Genomic DNA, 14294 nt, shown 5'->3' on the forward strand with positions numbered 1-14294 from the left:
AAATACTGCATTTTATTTTTTTCTCAATCAACAACCAACATGATGATTCCTTGTAAGTCTTAACACCTAGGAGTCTCGTGTCAACCAATGCACGTTGAGTTCGGGCTGTCCAAACTCTGGTCTTCAACAAATCAACTTGTAGATGATATATGAAAGAAAAAGAACGAGAAAATATGATTTTATGTGGAATTGACTGTATTATATAGAGAAATGAGAAGGATGATCAGTTGACTTGTATGTCCAGTCATATATTTTCATACTTTCTTGAAAAAAAACAAACAAAAGTAATTGTACTTTTCATGATCGAAACTATAAAAATCAACATAGAAATCATATTTTTTTCTACAATATACTGAGTTTTATAAGCTAAAAAAATCTGACTGTTAATTATTGAACTCGTATGAAATCTTGGTTATAAACCTAAAAAAATGTGATCTTTATATGAATTTGCATGTAACGCAGCTGATTATAAAGATCACCTTTATATGGTCTATTTTACAAAAAAAAAAGAGAAAAATTATAAAAAATGTATGTGATTGGTCTCGCCAGTACAAATGGTTCTTTCATATATATATATATATATATATATATATATATATATATATATATATAGAGAGAGAGAGAGAGAGAGAGAGAGAGAGAGAGCCAATCAAATGGAAAGATGCATTAAAGCAAAATTAGGTGACAACTGACAAACTGCCATTAATTAACATAATTTGACAAAAAGAAAACGACAAAGAAGAAGCAGAAAACATAAAAAAAGAGAGAAGAGAGAGAAGACTTTGCTGTAAAATGATATTAATGTTCCGCAATATCTTTACAGCAGAAGAGGGAGAAAGAGCTATTTGAGAGCTGTTTGATGCGGTGAGTTTGATGATACAAGTGGGAAACGGAAAATCTTCTGACCAGTGGCCAAGATGCCTGTAGGATCAAACTTCAGTTTCCTGTCCAGCAAAGTGTCCCACCTTTCTCCAAAGTGTTCCTTCCACTCCCTCTCTTCTTTGTAATGGGGAAGGTACGCCTTCAACCCCATCTTTCTCTTCTCACATGCACTCAGTATTTCCATGTTCTGTTCCTCATGCACTTCCCAGTCATGCGCTGCAGACCTGAGCAAACTGACCGAGTAAAACACATCCTCTGCTGGAACTGCAGCAGACATCTTCTCATCCCACCTGAAAAGTGGCACAAGGAAGACACAAATAATCAGTATGATATCCATATAACGAACCTTCATATAGGCCAAAATGTGATGATCAGGTGAAAAATTTAAAATGACCATCTATGGGAGAAGCAAAATTAATCACATCTTTGCTTGATTGAGAAGTTTGGTGTTCATGAAGCCTTGATATATTTGATTGGGCAATGGATATTCAACATCAATGGCCAATTCTATCATCACCTGATGCCTGTTTACACTCTCTAATTCATGTTTAGTGCTTGTTGAATTGCCTTTCATCTCATATGATATGTCTGATCAGGTGCTCTCATGCCAATGATCAGTTTCTAACTGGATTTTAAATGCATTACATGCTAAAGATTCTTCTTTCGTTTCCCCTTTAGCTGGAAGTCTTGAATCTAGTTTTAACACAACATGTATAACCTTCCCACTTATGGCCTCCATGATAAGAGAAGGGGCATTTAGTTACCTTTGTCGACTCTTCAAGACAACAAACGGAATAATGTCCTTGCTTTTTTCTTTCTATTTGTAAGATATCTGATGTCTTAAACTTATTGATCTTACTTGTTCTTGTTCATGGGGTATATGATAATGGGCCCTGGCGTTTTCTTCTGGCTGAGAATTCCCTTAAAAACCACATCATGGAACTCCATGATACTGGACCTCGGCACAAACACACAGAGCCATGGGTGTGGAACATTCCACAACCCTTTTGATCTGAGCTCGAGCTCGTCCTGGTGCACCCTGTTCAAGAAATCCACATATGAAACATCTTTCATGGCCAACATCCCTGGCATGTAGTGCAGTTCACTAATCAGCCTTTCAACATCCTGGCAAAGAGAAAAGTTGGGCAACACCGAGTTAGTGTGGTGTATTCTCGGTAGAGCAAAGCATCAATAGTCAGGCTTAAGATCAGCTTGACGATTTACAAGCATTTAGATGTGTCTATTGTTGGTTGGTTATTTATCAGAAGCCATACTTGGATAAACCAATGCAGTGATAAAACTTAGTGTTCGTATCACTAGTTCAGTTCCAATGGGGTATGTGAAGATAACTTTTGTTTGCAGAGAAAAGACTCAAATATACATGAACATTGCATAACAAACACTACCAAGTATTAATAGAGCTGTTCATAAGAGGTATATGCATCTATTTGAGCTAGCTTGCATAATTTTGCCTGTCATTTAGTAGGTTAAGAGAAAAATGTCTAACATATACAATTGTTAGTGCATATCCGAAAAATCATTAAAGAATGTTGAGATGTTATTCGAGACATACAAGCAATTCTTTCTGACAGTACTGGAACGTCTTCCTCAAGCTGCCAGGGCAGGTAGGAACAGGAACAACATGTCCTAGAGTAATCTGGATGATTCTCCTTGGGGATTAGGTGGAAAAAGTGAAAGCTAACTAAAACAAGAAACTGATAAGATTATACTTGAGAATCTTATTTTAGTAAAGATGCATGTCAGGTTGAAAGTAAGACTTAACTATCTGCTTCCGGAAAGTTATAGGACGGAAAACTGAAACACCTTAAGGGAAAAAAATGGCCACAGGAAGACTGAACGCTTCTCAATAAAGTAACTGCGTTGAAGCCGTGAAACCATGCAATTTTTCCATGCTTTTGCTGTCATAAAATTAGATAGAAATGCATTTTCGATGATAGAAAAAAGGCAGCGCATGCATTTGCTTTTAAAAAATATTTAAATACTGTATTACTTCATGCTTCATTGCTTCTCCCACTACCTTTTGGTGTCTATGAACCCACTCGTTTCTATCCTATTTTACACCCAAGTCTTTGGCTCTGCACATATATGTATACAAATTGATATGACTTTGAAATACTCAACTAAACTCCATCTAAACGTCTATAAATACATATTTTTATGAATTTACCTACACAGGGTCTTTCAATCTTTGTTAAAACAAACTACATGACCCATTTGGATCTCCTAAGTTAAATAGGAAGCTACCCACAACGAAACTCAATATAATTTTCATGTAAGACCAAATTGGTTCGCCCACACATGAAGTAGGGCTCAAGCAATCCGAACCAGGACCAAATCCTACCAATATCATCCTTAATTTCTCATGCACATGTACATGGATCTGGCCAGCATTTATTTATTTCACTAGTTCTAAAATCATCCAAAACAGCTCAAGGTGTTTAGACCATAATGAATCTATCAAATTTACTTTTATTGGTCCATGAACACATTGGCTATGCTTTAGAAGCCTGCTTGCCCCAGTACATAAAAAAGCAAAACAATTTAGCAATGCCATGGTGGGAAAGAAAGGGGATCATGTACCTCATCCACATGGTCCTGACTTGAACTGTCACAGTACTTGCACACCTCTAAGCAGTAGAGTGTGGTGCTCTTAGCTCCTGCCTTTTCAGGGAATGCAAATGGGGGAAGTTTCCAGTTTCTACTGCCAATGCCATCTCCACCACCATTTTCATCAGCCATTTTCACAAAACCCTCAAGGTAATTGAATCCTTCCTTTCCGTTCAAAGAAATAAGATACTCTTGGTCCTTTGTAAATTCATAGAAATTAGAGTACAGCATCCTCACCCACCTCACCTGAAATACATATGATCACTTGGTGTTGTTTTAACAGTTGATAGTTAAAGAATATTACAGTATCAATGTCTAGGAATTAGTTCCAAAAATTATCGTTCTATCAGTACGTAACTTCCTGAATATTTCGAGCAAGTTCTGCATTGATCCATACTGAACTGTCGACTCGTAAAAGGAAAAAGGAACACTCACCATGTCTGGAGCCTTCTCTAAAGCAATTCTTGCCCTAGTTATGATACCAAACTGGCCTAGTCCACCAAGAACTGCAAAGAATAAGTCTGAGTTGTGCATGGATGAGCATGTCAAGACCTCCCCTTTTCCTGCATTGAGTGCACATACATATTTTTTTCATTTAAATGAAACTTTTCCTGGGAAAAAAAATAGAATTATCATCTAAGGAGAAATCTGACTCATTTCATGATCTTAAAGCAATAAAGTGGGCCTATTTTGTCACCATAAAAATGCCGACGATTGGACTACATTATGATGATTTGGTTATGCTTTTGTTCTTTTCTTTATGGAACGCCACATGATTTGTTTTCCTGTTTTCGTTTCTTCTTTCTCCAGCGAGAGCTAGGGTTGGACAGACTTTACTTGATTCTTCAACTTGAAGGTCTTGGGCAACCCACCTGGCCCAGTTCGTGGAGTTCTTGCAAACAAAGCTGACATAATAATACTTAATCAAATAACCTATACATGTCTGTGTGTGTACATGTGCATGTGCATACGCTAGAGAAAGAGAAAGAGAGAGAGAGAGAGAGAGAGAGCAGTCATCAGTAACAGCTACCAGTTACAATGTCCATTTCCAAAACATTGCTGATTTGAGGGCCATGGATGAAGGATTGCCCGCTGATTCCGCCATTGGAGAGTGTCCCGCCAACCGTGAGATACAGATAGTCTGTCCATGACATCGGCGAGAGCCCCACCTTGATAGTTTCATGAAGCACCTCTATCCACAGCTGGCCACCGCCAACATCCACATACCAGCTCCCTTCTGCATCACTACAGCACCCAAAGTTGTAAAATCCCTTCAGTGACATCATTTCAATGACCACGCCATCCTGTGCCTGAGCCTGCCCATGAGTGGAGTGTGCATGGCCCTTTGCTGATACAGGAAACGGGTGTTGAGACTGATAGGAATGTCTTATGAGGTTGGCAATGTCATTAATGGAGGTAGGGAGCAGGACAGCAGCAGGGTGGGCTTGGCTGAGCCTGCCAAAGTCAGTGGAGGCATCAAGAATTGCCGTTGGATCCATGGTTATGTGTTCTGAGATCTCACTGGGAAGACGGCCAAGCCATGAATAGTGAGGACCAACCATGGTAGCAGAAAGGCTTGCAGGTATCAGATCCAAAAGGGTAGCAGTAACAGACATAGTTCAAGCACTTGTTTCTGCTGTACAAACTGGTGCACTTGTGATGTTTATATAGACATGAAAAAACTGGATAGGGACGACATGCTCTCTGATGGGAGATGGCCTAACATTACTTGTCATCTTCCTTTATTTTCTAGAGAGAGAGAGAGAGAGGAGATTTATGAAAAGTTCTGAATGAGAGGCTCCAAGTGGCACCAACAGGTCAGTTTTCTTGCACTTTTTCTTTGAGATTTATGAAAGGATACTATCCCATTTTTGGAATCTGAGATTTTTGAGTTCTAGTTCCTAACCTTTTGTAACTACAGAAGCGACTCTCTTTTCAAAATTTTCGTGAAACTTTGCAATCATTCAGGTTCCTGTAAGTTCTGCCCACTGAATAGAGCATCAGTACATGCAAGCTTTATCTGTTTAATCTAAATGAAGGGATTTGGCTCTTAAAATAAAATGACAATGGAAATGCAGTATATACGTGATTTCAGAAAGGATCAGGGTCCATGGAATCGAATGGAAACCGTGCAATTACATTGGAAACATCAAGTTTTAAAGTGTGTTTCTGTTGTTTTAAATTACATTCATGTGCTCCTACATGATTCAAGATCCCCATAAGATGAATTTGAGCATGAGTTTTGATGTTACTATCCTTGCAATTCACATCTGCACTGCTGAAATTTTGAAAAGTGACTTCAAAAGTTGATTTCTTAAATGTAATTGCATAAGAATGCGCAAGCACATCGCATTTTACCCCTTTTGGCAAGCCTGGAATCATTCATTGAAAAACCTGGCTTATAGGATGGAGACGAAAGTACTTCTGTCAACATGTTTTTACATTTTACGGCAGAGCTAGGAATCTTTCATTAGAAAGATCACTATAGTTTTACAAAATTTTTATGTCGGCTAAATGATTTTTTTTTCAAATTAGTTGTAATTTTTTTCTGTAGAGCATGTTCATGGTTCGCTTTTCTGGTATTGCATTAGTAAATATAACTTAGTATTGACTTTACCTGGTGTCTTGATTTATTTCTGCGTTATGCAATTGCTTAAGTCATTTTATAATCTTTTAATGCACAAATGCCAAGTCCAATATCATTTTTCTTTAAAAGCAGTAGTTATCACTCGATTCAACTAGTGGACTTGAGTTGATGACAAGTCAAGATAAAACCGGTTTTAGGACATTGGTTGGGATAAATCAATCGAGTTGTATTGAGTAAATGCATTGAGGAGGAAGAGACTATGAAAAATAAGATTCATTGGTATGACCTTTTCCTTTTCCTTTTTTTTTTCATTTTAATGCTTACACGAGCATAGCAGTGGGCGCATAACAAAAAAGTCACTCCCTTTAATTGAATATCAAAGAGTTAAGGAGCCTTGTTTTGTTCCCAAAATCAAGTTTTTGAAGTTTGGTGCCGTCAAAAGTAAGTTTGAGAAAAATACAGTTTTCATAAAACCTTGTTTTGCAAAAAAGAAGTGAAAAAACTTACTAAAAGAACAAAATTTTAGGAGTGTGACCTAAACAAATAAATAAAGTTTTAAAACAACTTTTTAAAAAGTTTAGTTTTTATAAACCAAGTTGGTTATACAAGGGAATATCTTCTAATATTTTTTTTTTCTTTGAATAAGTAGTGTTTTCCACCGCCCCCAAAGATAGGTCATAGCCTCTATGTGTTCTTCACTCTTAGAGTTCACAGAATATGTTTTGTATCTTTTTGCAGTATAAGAGGGTGACACACTAAGTCACGACAAGTAGTACAAATCTCGCAACACAGATTCTCCTTTAAAGTGAATCGCCTTACCGCCCAATTACACTACACCCTGCGGCGACATCACCTTAAAGTGATTTGACCCGATGAACACACTAGAAGGGATATTCTATCAAAAGTGGCTTGTTTTTTTCAAAAATAACAATAACCACTCCAAGTTTTACGATTTTCAGATGTACTGCTAATATTTGAAATTGTGTCAAATTGCTACTCCACTCCGAGCGGCAACTGAAAGTCAATTTGTCAAGAACTTTCTGATTTGAAGTTGCAGTCACATGCCAAGGTCCAACTGTCCAAGACCTAACCATTCTACCAGATCACACTCATAAATGAATTTGACGTCCCCACGGTTGACCTCTCTCATCCATGGCTCCGAGTTCAACTGGTGTCACTCGAGAAGCTCCTCCTCCTTAAGGTAAACCCTCTATATCACCGTAATGGACGGCGAAGATCTTAGATTCACTTGAGAATGTGATTTGACAGACGATATGATAAATGACAGAAAGGTTAACCGAAAAGGAGGCTCATTGCCAGTACATTCAACAAACAAGGTAACTTCTAAGTGGGTCTACATTTTGTTGCAAGTTTAATGGTTACAAAATCTACATATATGTGACAAATTAAATCCCACTGGCTTCAATATCAAATCTAAGAATGCCAACAGATTATATAAAAATCTGATATACCTTTTACCGTATTCAAGTATCTACACATTTAGACTTGAATTTGGATTCGAATATGAACGAGGAAATGTCTATATTATATCTGAATATAACTTTTAAATTCAATAATTGAGTTACATGATTTTAAAGAAATGACTATGGAAATGTATGAATACCATATGCATGATGTTTATTTGAGAATGAATTCAGAACTTGAAGCTAATTCTGTTAGGATATATATTAAAACATACAAACGCCATTTCTTATATATGAATCAGATTTGATTTCTTAATTTTTTTTTATGTCCGACTTTTTTTTTTGAAGTGGTTCAATCAAATATCTCATTCAAATCCGATCTATTGACATTTATCATGGGAATCATATACCCAACTTTTGCATAAAATCTAAGTAGTTGTATGAGAAACTGAAGAGCTAGGAAATTTGAACGGAAACGGCTTCGGGTCCGAGGATGGCAGAATCCAGAGGCACCCAAGGCTTAATAGAAACAGATCCGATTCAGTTGCACCGAGTCCACCTTCTCTAAGGGCAATTATGTCATTTCACTAGAGAGAGAGCGCTCTCTCTCAGAGAGAGCGGGAGGGAGGGAAACGCCCTTTCCCTTTCTGCTTCCCTCTCGCACGCAACCACGTTGTACAAAGGAAAATGTCCTCCCGCTAGATCTTCTCTCTCCTATATATCTTCCTCTCTTCTCCTTAGGGTTTTGTCTCGGACACCCCCTCTCCCCTCTACGTTTTCGTCGGGAAAGAGGAGAAGGAGAGGATGACCAACAAGAACGGCGGATCTGAAGACAGCGCCGCCCCTTTCACTATGGCTGATCTTGGCGCCGCCGGTCAGCGGCCCCCATTTCTGTATCTCTCTCTTTCTCTCTTTTCATGTGCGGAGTCCTAATTGCGTTCTTGGTTTCCCGTTGTAGCTCTGAGCGCGGAGGATCGGAACAAGCTTGTGAGCACTCTCAAGGTGAGTTTTCGCAGGCCGAGGAGTCCCTTAAGGTCTAGTTGTTAATTCATGTACAGTGTTTGTTTGATTATCGTGCGTTGTTTTCCTGATCCGTATGGGGAAAATGGTGCAGAACAAGCTTCAAAACCTTGCCGGGCAGCATTCCGACTTGCTTGAGTCGCTGTCGCCGGTGGTCCGGAAGCGTGTCACGGTCCTGCAGGAGGTTCAGGTTCGGATGCCTTCACCTCGATTTCTTCTCTTTCTCCCTTCATCTTTTTTTTTTTCTTTTTTTTTCTTTTGACGTGTTTTTGGTTTTAGGGCTTTATGTTGTTGGTCTTCGGTTGTTATGTCTTTTGTTTTCATTTATTTATTTCTCTTTTCGATTTGTATGAATATGGTTTTTTGTGATCTTGTGATCGTGAACATGTGCTTTTCCGGCTCCTGAAACGTTTCTTTGATTGAAATTTTCACTTCGATTTGCTTGTAAATTGAAAAATTGTGTCCTTTGAATACCATTCTCATTGGCTGAAATGTATTGGTTTTTCGACCCAGTTGTCCAGGGTCGTTACTTGTTGATTTAGCGATTGGTATACGACGTTTCTTCCCCTGTAGTTCACTTTGTGTGATGTTATCTCTTTCTGCCCGATATACTGAAGGGACAAACGGAATACTCTAAATTCTTAGGTGCCATATTGTCCTTTTAGCAGAACTAATCCGGCGTGGATCAAGTGTGAATCCTAACAGCCTCTAATTTTGTGTCTCCATTGTGAATCGTGGTGTTTGGGACCCTCTTTGGAGTGCTGGCTTTAGTTTTGCTTCTTTTAATTGCTTTGCACGGAGTTTCTGAACTTGTGGTTAATTCTTCTATGGCATTTGTGTACCATTGAGGAGGCAACTGAAATTCATTAGCAGTTCTCGTTTGAACTATGATTGATCCAACTACATGAATCAATTGCCTATCGGCTATCTGCATAATTGTTGATAAAAGGGCAAAAAAATTGTTGGCTCCCAGGACAGTGCTGATGGGCTTGCAATTATTTGCAAAGCAATTTCTTCAGCATCTTGGATGCTGTGATTGTTATACACTTTAAGCCAAACTGCAGCAAATTTGGACCTATACTAACTAGAATCTTTGTGGCTTGTTTTTGTATAACACGAATTTTGTTCCCAAAGAGGAAGCTGTGAGGTGGTGGTTTAGAGGTAGAAGAGACAAAAAGATGAAGTGTACAACTTTGAGATAGAATATAACGGAAACAAGTTTGCCTGCACTATGTAGAATTTGTACAACATCCCTTCAAAAACTTTGGAAAACTGATGAAGTTTTGCCTGTAATATGAACTCAGGCGTCACCTATACTCTATCTTATTAGCAAAGCTAATGGTGTCTTGAATTTGAGTTTAGAGATATATCACATGGGTGCTCCTAAATGGTTGCTGCACACGTCTCAATGCTGGTGCTTTCCTGACACAACCCGTCTGGTGCAGCCAGCTGAATCGGGCCAAAATTACCATTTTAAAATTTAAATGCACATTGACTAAACTAGCTCTAATACAGAAAGTTTATTTGTAAATATAGATAAATAAGGCACTAAACAGTTCATAACTATATAACACATGATATATACATATATACACACATACACAAATATATATATATATATCCATCCTCGCATACCTGCATCTATTTTTTTTTTTTTTTTGAAATTGCTGCATCTGCACCAACATCTACACCCTGCACCCATGTGACAGGTTTAGAGAATGAAAATTTGAGGTTCTGATGGAAATGGTGTAGGTGAGTTCTTGAGGGCTTGGATTTACAAAAAAGCAAAAATATAATTTTTCTAGGGGTTTGGGCACACAAAAGCATAGTTGTTTAGGTAGTTTTGCCCCCTTAAATGCATTAGAGTAGAAGCAAAGAAGAAGTATATGGAAATATTGCAACAAGGGGCACAGAAATGGTGCCTTGGGGCTTGAAAGAGAGCTTGGACTGCCACTTACTTATTTTTCCAGTACCTGAGGAGTATCTACACCAATATCACTGACTACAGTAGGGTCGTATAATACAGAGACATCCTAATAAATACCAGTTTAGGGATACAAAGTGCATTGTTTCATATTCTGATATTGCAATACAATGTATTCCGTACTGATGGTACATTAAGATTTTTGGGATATTTGTTTACATTCCTGATGTTATATTTCATTGACTTTCAGCTTTAAAGGATTCTGTTCATCTCTCTGATACATGCCTGGGCCAGCACACAGCCCATGCTGTTCTTAGTTCATTTCAGTATGACTTTATCTAATATTATTATTGTTTTAAAAATGGTCACAGAAAATGCATATTTAGGACAATATGTTCTAAAGAAAATTGCACGAATGCATGCTCAGTTGGTATCTGAGGAAATTGCATGAGAGAACATTGCAGATGGCTCAGTTTGTAAAATGGAGAATGCATTCACTGCTGACAAGAAGCAAGGGTCATGTACCAATTCAAGCATTCTAGTTTTGAGTATTCAATCTGAAAGGTTTTTATATAAAGCCTCTAATTTTAACTATGCAGTTTGAAATATTTTTCTATAAAGCTTTTATAATTAAACAATTTTCTGGGGGATGTCAATGCAAATGTTGTTTTAACGCTGCCTGTTCTCTTTTTAGTCATGCTCCTAAATTTGTTATGCAATTTGTTAGCTGATCATAGAACCTCTTCAATTAACAGTCTCAACATGATGAGCTAGAAGCAAAATTTTTTGAGGAAAGAGCAGCACTTGAAGCCAAATATCAGAAGCTTTATGAGCCTCTCTATGCAAAGGTAAGCATACATTTTGTTGCCATTTTTATTTGGTTCATGTATATGGCCTTTGCTGTTTCTTGTATTGACTTCCATTTATGAGTTTAACAGCGCTATGACATTGTAAATGGTGTTGTCGAAGTTGAAAGTGCAAAGAGTGAGTCTCCTGAGGAAAATGCTGCAGATGATAAAACTTCAACTGGTATGTTGATCATTTATTGTCCTTACTTTTATGAGGTTTTTACTTTTTAAGTTGAATCAACATTCTTCTGATATTGTAGAGAAAGGAGTTCCAGAGTTCTGGCTTACAGCAATGAGAAATAACGAAGTCCTTGCTGATGAGGTGAAATAATCTCTCTAACACACCCTGTCTATTGGATTGCATGTCATGCTCTTACTGTTCATCTTTTTATCTGGCTTCTGGTTTGTGATTTTAGATTACTGAGCATGATGAAGGGGCTCTCAAGTACCTTAAGGATATTAAATGGTCTAGAATTGATGATCCAAAGGGTTTCAAGCTAGACTTCTTTTTTGATACTAACCCTTACTTCAAGAACTCTGTTCTGACGAAGACTTATCATATGATAGATGATGATGAACCCATATTGGAAAAAGCAATCGGGTAATTTTCTGAAACGAACTTGGCACATCTTTTATGCTTGATCTGTGGATTCCTCCGTATAATCTATTGTTTGTTTGACTTGTAGGACAAAGATTGAATGGTATCCTGGGAAGACACTTACACAGAAGATTCTGAAGAAGAAACCAAAGAAAGGATCAAAGAATGCCAAACCCATTACCAAAACTGAAGATTGTGAGAGCTTCTTTAACTTTTTTAGTCCACCCGAGGTCCCTGAGGATGATGATGACATTGATGAAGACACTGTAAGTCTATGGATCATTAATGTATCAGTTTCTCTCCTTTCTTTTAGCCATCTAAACTGCTTCATCTTTATTTTTACAGGCTGAGAGACTGCAGAATTTGATGGAACAGGATTATGATATTGGGTATGTCATATCGACCTTGATCTCTTAAACTTTTTCCCTTGGTAAGACTTTCAGTTTATTCCCTCATCCATTTTGGATTATAGAAGTTGACTCAACTTTTGGGCTTACAGGTCTACAATCCGAGATAAAATCATTCCTCATGCTGTATCATGGTATACGGGAGAGGCTATCGAGGCAGATGATTTTGAAGATATTGAAGGAGATGAAGATGAGGATGATGATGAGGAAGATGAAGACGAGGAAGATGAAGATGATGAGGATGAGGATGAGGATGAGGATGATGAAGAGGAAAGCAAGAGCAAAAAGAAGGTAATCTAACGATACTCAAGCACTCCTTCCCCTCACCGAGGACACACCAACACGTGCCACATGCATACACTCCTCTTGCTCTTCAAAAACTTAGTTATTTGCTGACTTGTTTATGCATTGTTTTACTGTTTGCAGCCAACAAGCGGTGGCCGCAAGGTACGATACTTGACATTCTCTCTTGCTATTCAATAATGCACCTTTTTCGTGTCTTCCTATCCTGGCCATAGTGATTCTTACTCTATGCATGCATGGTACCACAGAAAGATGTTGCTGCCCGAGCAAGTGAAGGACAACAGGGAGAAAGGCCCCCAGAGTGCAAGCAACAGTAGCCACAGTTTGTTTCCGGAGACGGTGTGATCATAGCATTGAGATGAGCTGCTTTCGTGAGGATCGCCTGTGTCATTTCTTGCTGCATGAAACCAATGCGGAGAGGGTTGGAGTTTTGGCAAGTGTTCTTTTTTTTTCCTTTTACCCTTTTTAGACGCCCTCATGGAGAGGGCATACGTCAGGCGGTAGAGTGATCAGATGGAGTCCTTTTCCAAGCGGGAGCTGCGTTCGGGAAGAGTTTAGCGGCCTATTTTAGTGGTCATTATGTATGAACTGTTTCAATTTTCGGCTTTTTGTGAATCCTTGTTTTCCTTTCACCTTTTCTTGCTGCGTTTGTTGTGAAGAGATCTTTGTTTGACGAATTAAAAAGGGCCTTTCAGCGGGTGATTTTCCCTTACTAGCAGTTAAAATAGTTAGTGCTTCTTAGGTTAAAAGAATATTCGTGAAAAGGTAAGAATGTTCGAGTCTGGATGGTCTAGTAACCATCTTTCTCTCTCTCTTTCATGGGTCCCTCTTTTTTTTCATGAATCCCTCTTTATTCAGCGTCTATTGAGAAGAGGGAAAACTAAGGTTATTTACGTTGTCCTGAAAACTGATTTCAACATTAATTGCTCATGGAAAATTTATTCGTTAGTTAAAATGCCATTATAGACAAGGATTCTTTTTATTTTGATTTGGTCCGAAGCTAGGCTTCGCCGTGTTCGACTCTCAGATTCGACCTAACCATGTTTGGTTGTACTCGTTTTCTGCAACCAGGCTGAGACCGCCAGCTGCTCGAGATCTTCGTAGCTAAAACAGGGTACATGGGTTGTATTTTTGGATATGGATAGGACTAGGATTCAAAACTCCATGTAACAAATGTGGATCTGGTTGGCCATCGAGATCCCTTCTTTCTACCACGCCTATCCAAATGGATCTGGGTCGTAGGGTAGGCACGACCTTTGGACGTCCCAATTCTAAGCCCATATTAGTGGCTGATAAGCTTTTTTTTTTTTTTTTTTTTTTGAGATATTTTTTATTGTTTATTTAGGGGAAACCACCTTCCACATAAAAAATTTTTCAGAACAACTTTTAAGGTCATACCCTTATGCTTTCAAGGTTCTAACTTGTTTTGGAACTACCGTAAATCCTTGTTTTGGGGTATGGGTAGATCCATGTAAATCCTTTGATTAGGATGTTTTTGCCATTGTTTGTGATACAAAGGGGTAGTATACATGATTCTAACCTTGGTTCCGTTGCGGTTTCACTAAACCCCTTGAGGTTTTTTTTCTTTGAGATATTTATTCAAATTGAAGAAACAATCGTAAAAACTGTTCATAAGTTTTCTTGTCTAAAGAGCAGACAGTTTTTGCTTTTCA

General features: G+C 38.2%; 2 protein-coding genes across 2 annotated transcripts; one reads left to right on the forward strand and one right to left on the reverse strand.

The window, feature by feature from the left end:
* Positions 1-841: 841 nt before the first annotated feature.
* Positions 842-5126, reverse strand: LOC116245685 (cytokinin dehydrogenase 3-like). The gene is made up of 5 exons (XM_031617197.1): positions 4541-5126; positions 3946-4073; positions 3484-3756; positions 1742-2007; positions 842-1172 (listed from the first exon to the last, which is right to left on the reverse strand). Exons 1-5 carry the CDS (start codon positions 5124-5126, stop codon positions 842-844), a joined length of 1584 nt encoding a protein of 527 aa, XP_031473057.1.
* A 3040-nt stretch (positions 5127-8166) lies between these two features.
* Positions 8167-13333, forward strand: LOC116254872 (nucleosome assembly protein 1;3-like). Its single transcript, XM_031630502.2, has 12 exons — positions 8167-8395; positions 8480-8523; positions 8636-8731; positions 11221-11313; positions 11404-11494; positions 11574-11635; positions 11730-11914; positions 12000-12177; positions 12257-12300; positions 12411-12609; positions 12745-12765; positions 12870-13333. The coding sequence occupies exons 1-12, from the start codon at positions 8326-8328 to the stop codon at positions 12936-12938; spliced, it is 1152 nt and encodes a 383-aa protein (XP_031486362.1). The 5' UTR covers positions 8167-8325; the 3' UTR covers positions 12939-13333.
* The last annotated feature ends 961 nt before the right edge of the window (positions 13334-14294 follow it).

This window comes from Nymphaea colorata, chromosome 1 (assembly GCF_008831285.2).
Source record: "Nymphaea colorata isolate Beijing-Zhang1983 chromosome 1, ASM883128v2, whole genome shotgun sequence".
Classification (NCBI taxonomy): Eukaryota; Viridiplantae; Streptophyta; class Magnoliopsida; order Nymphaeales; family Nymphaeaceae; genus Nymphaea; species Nymphaea colorata.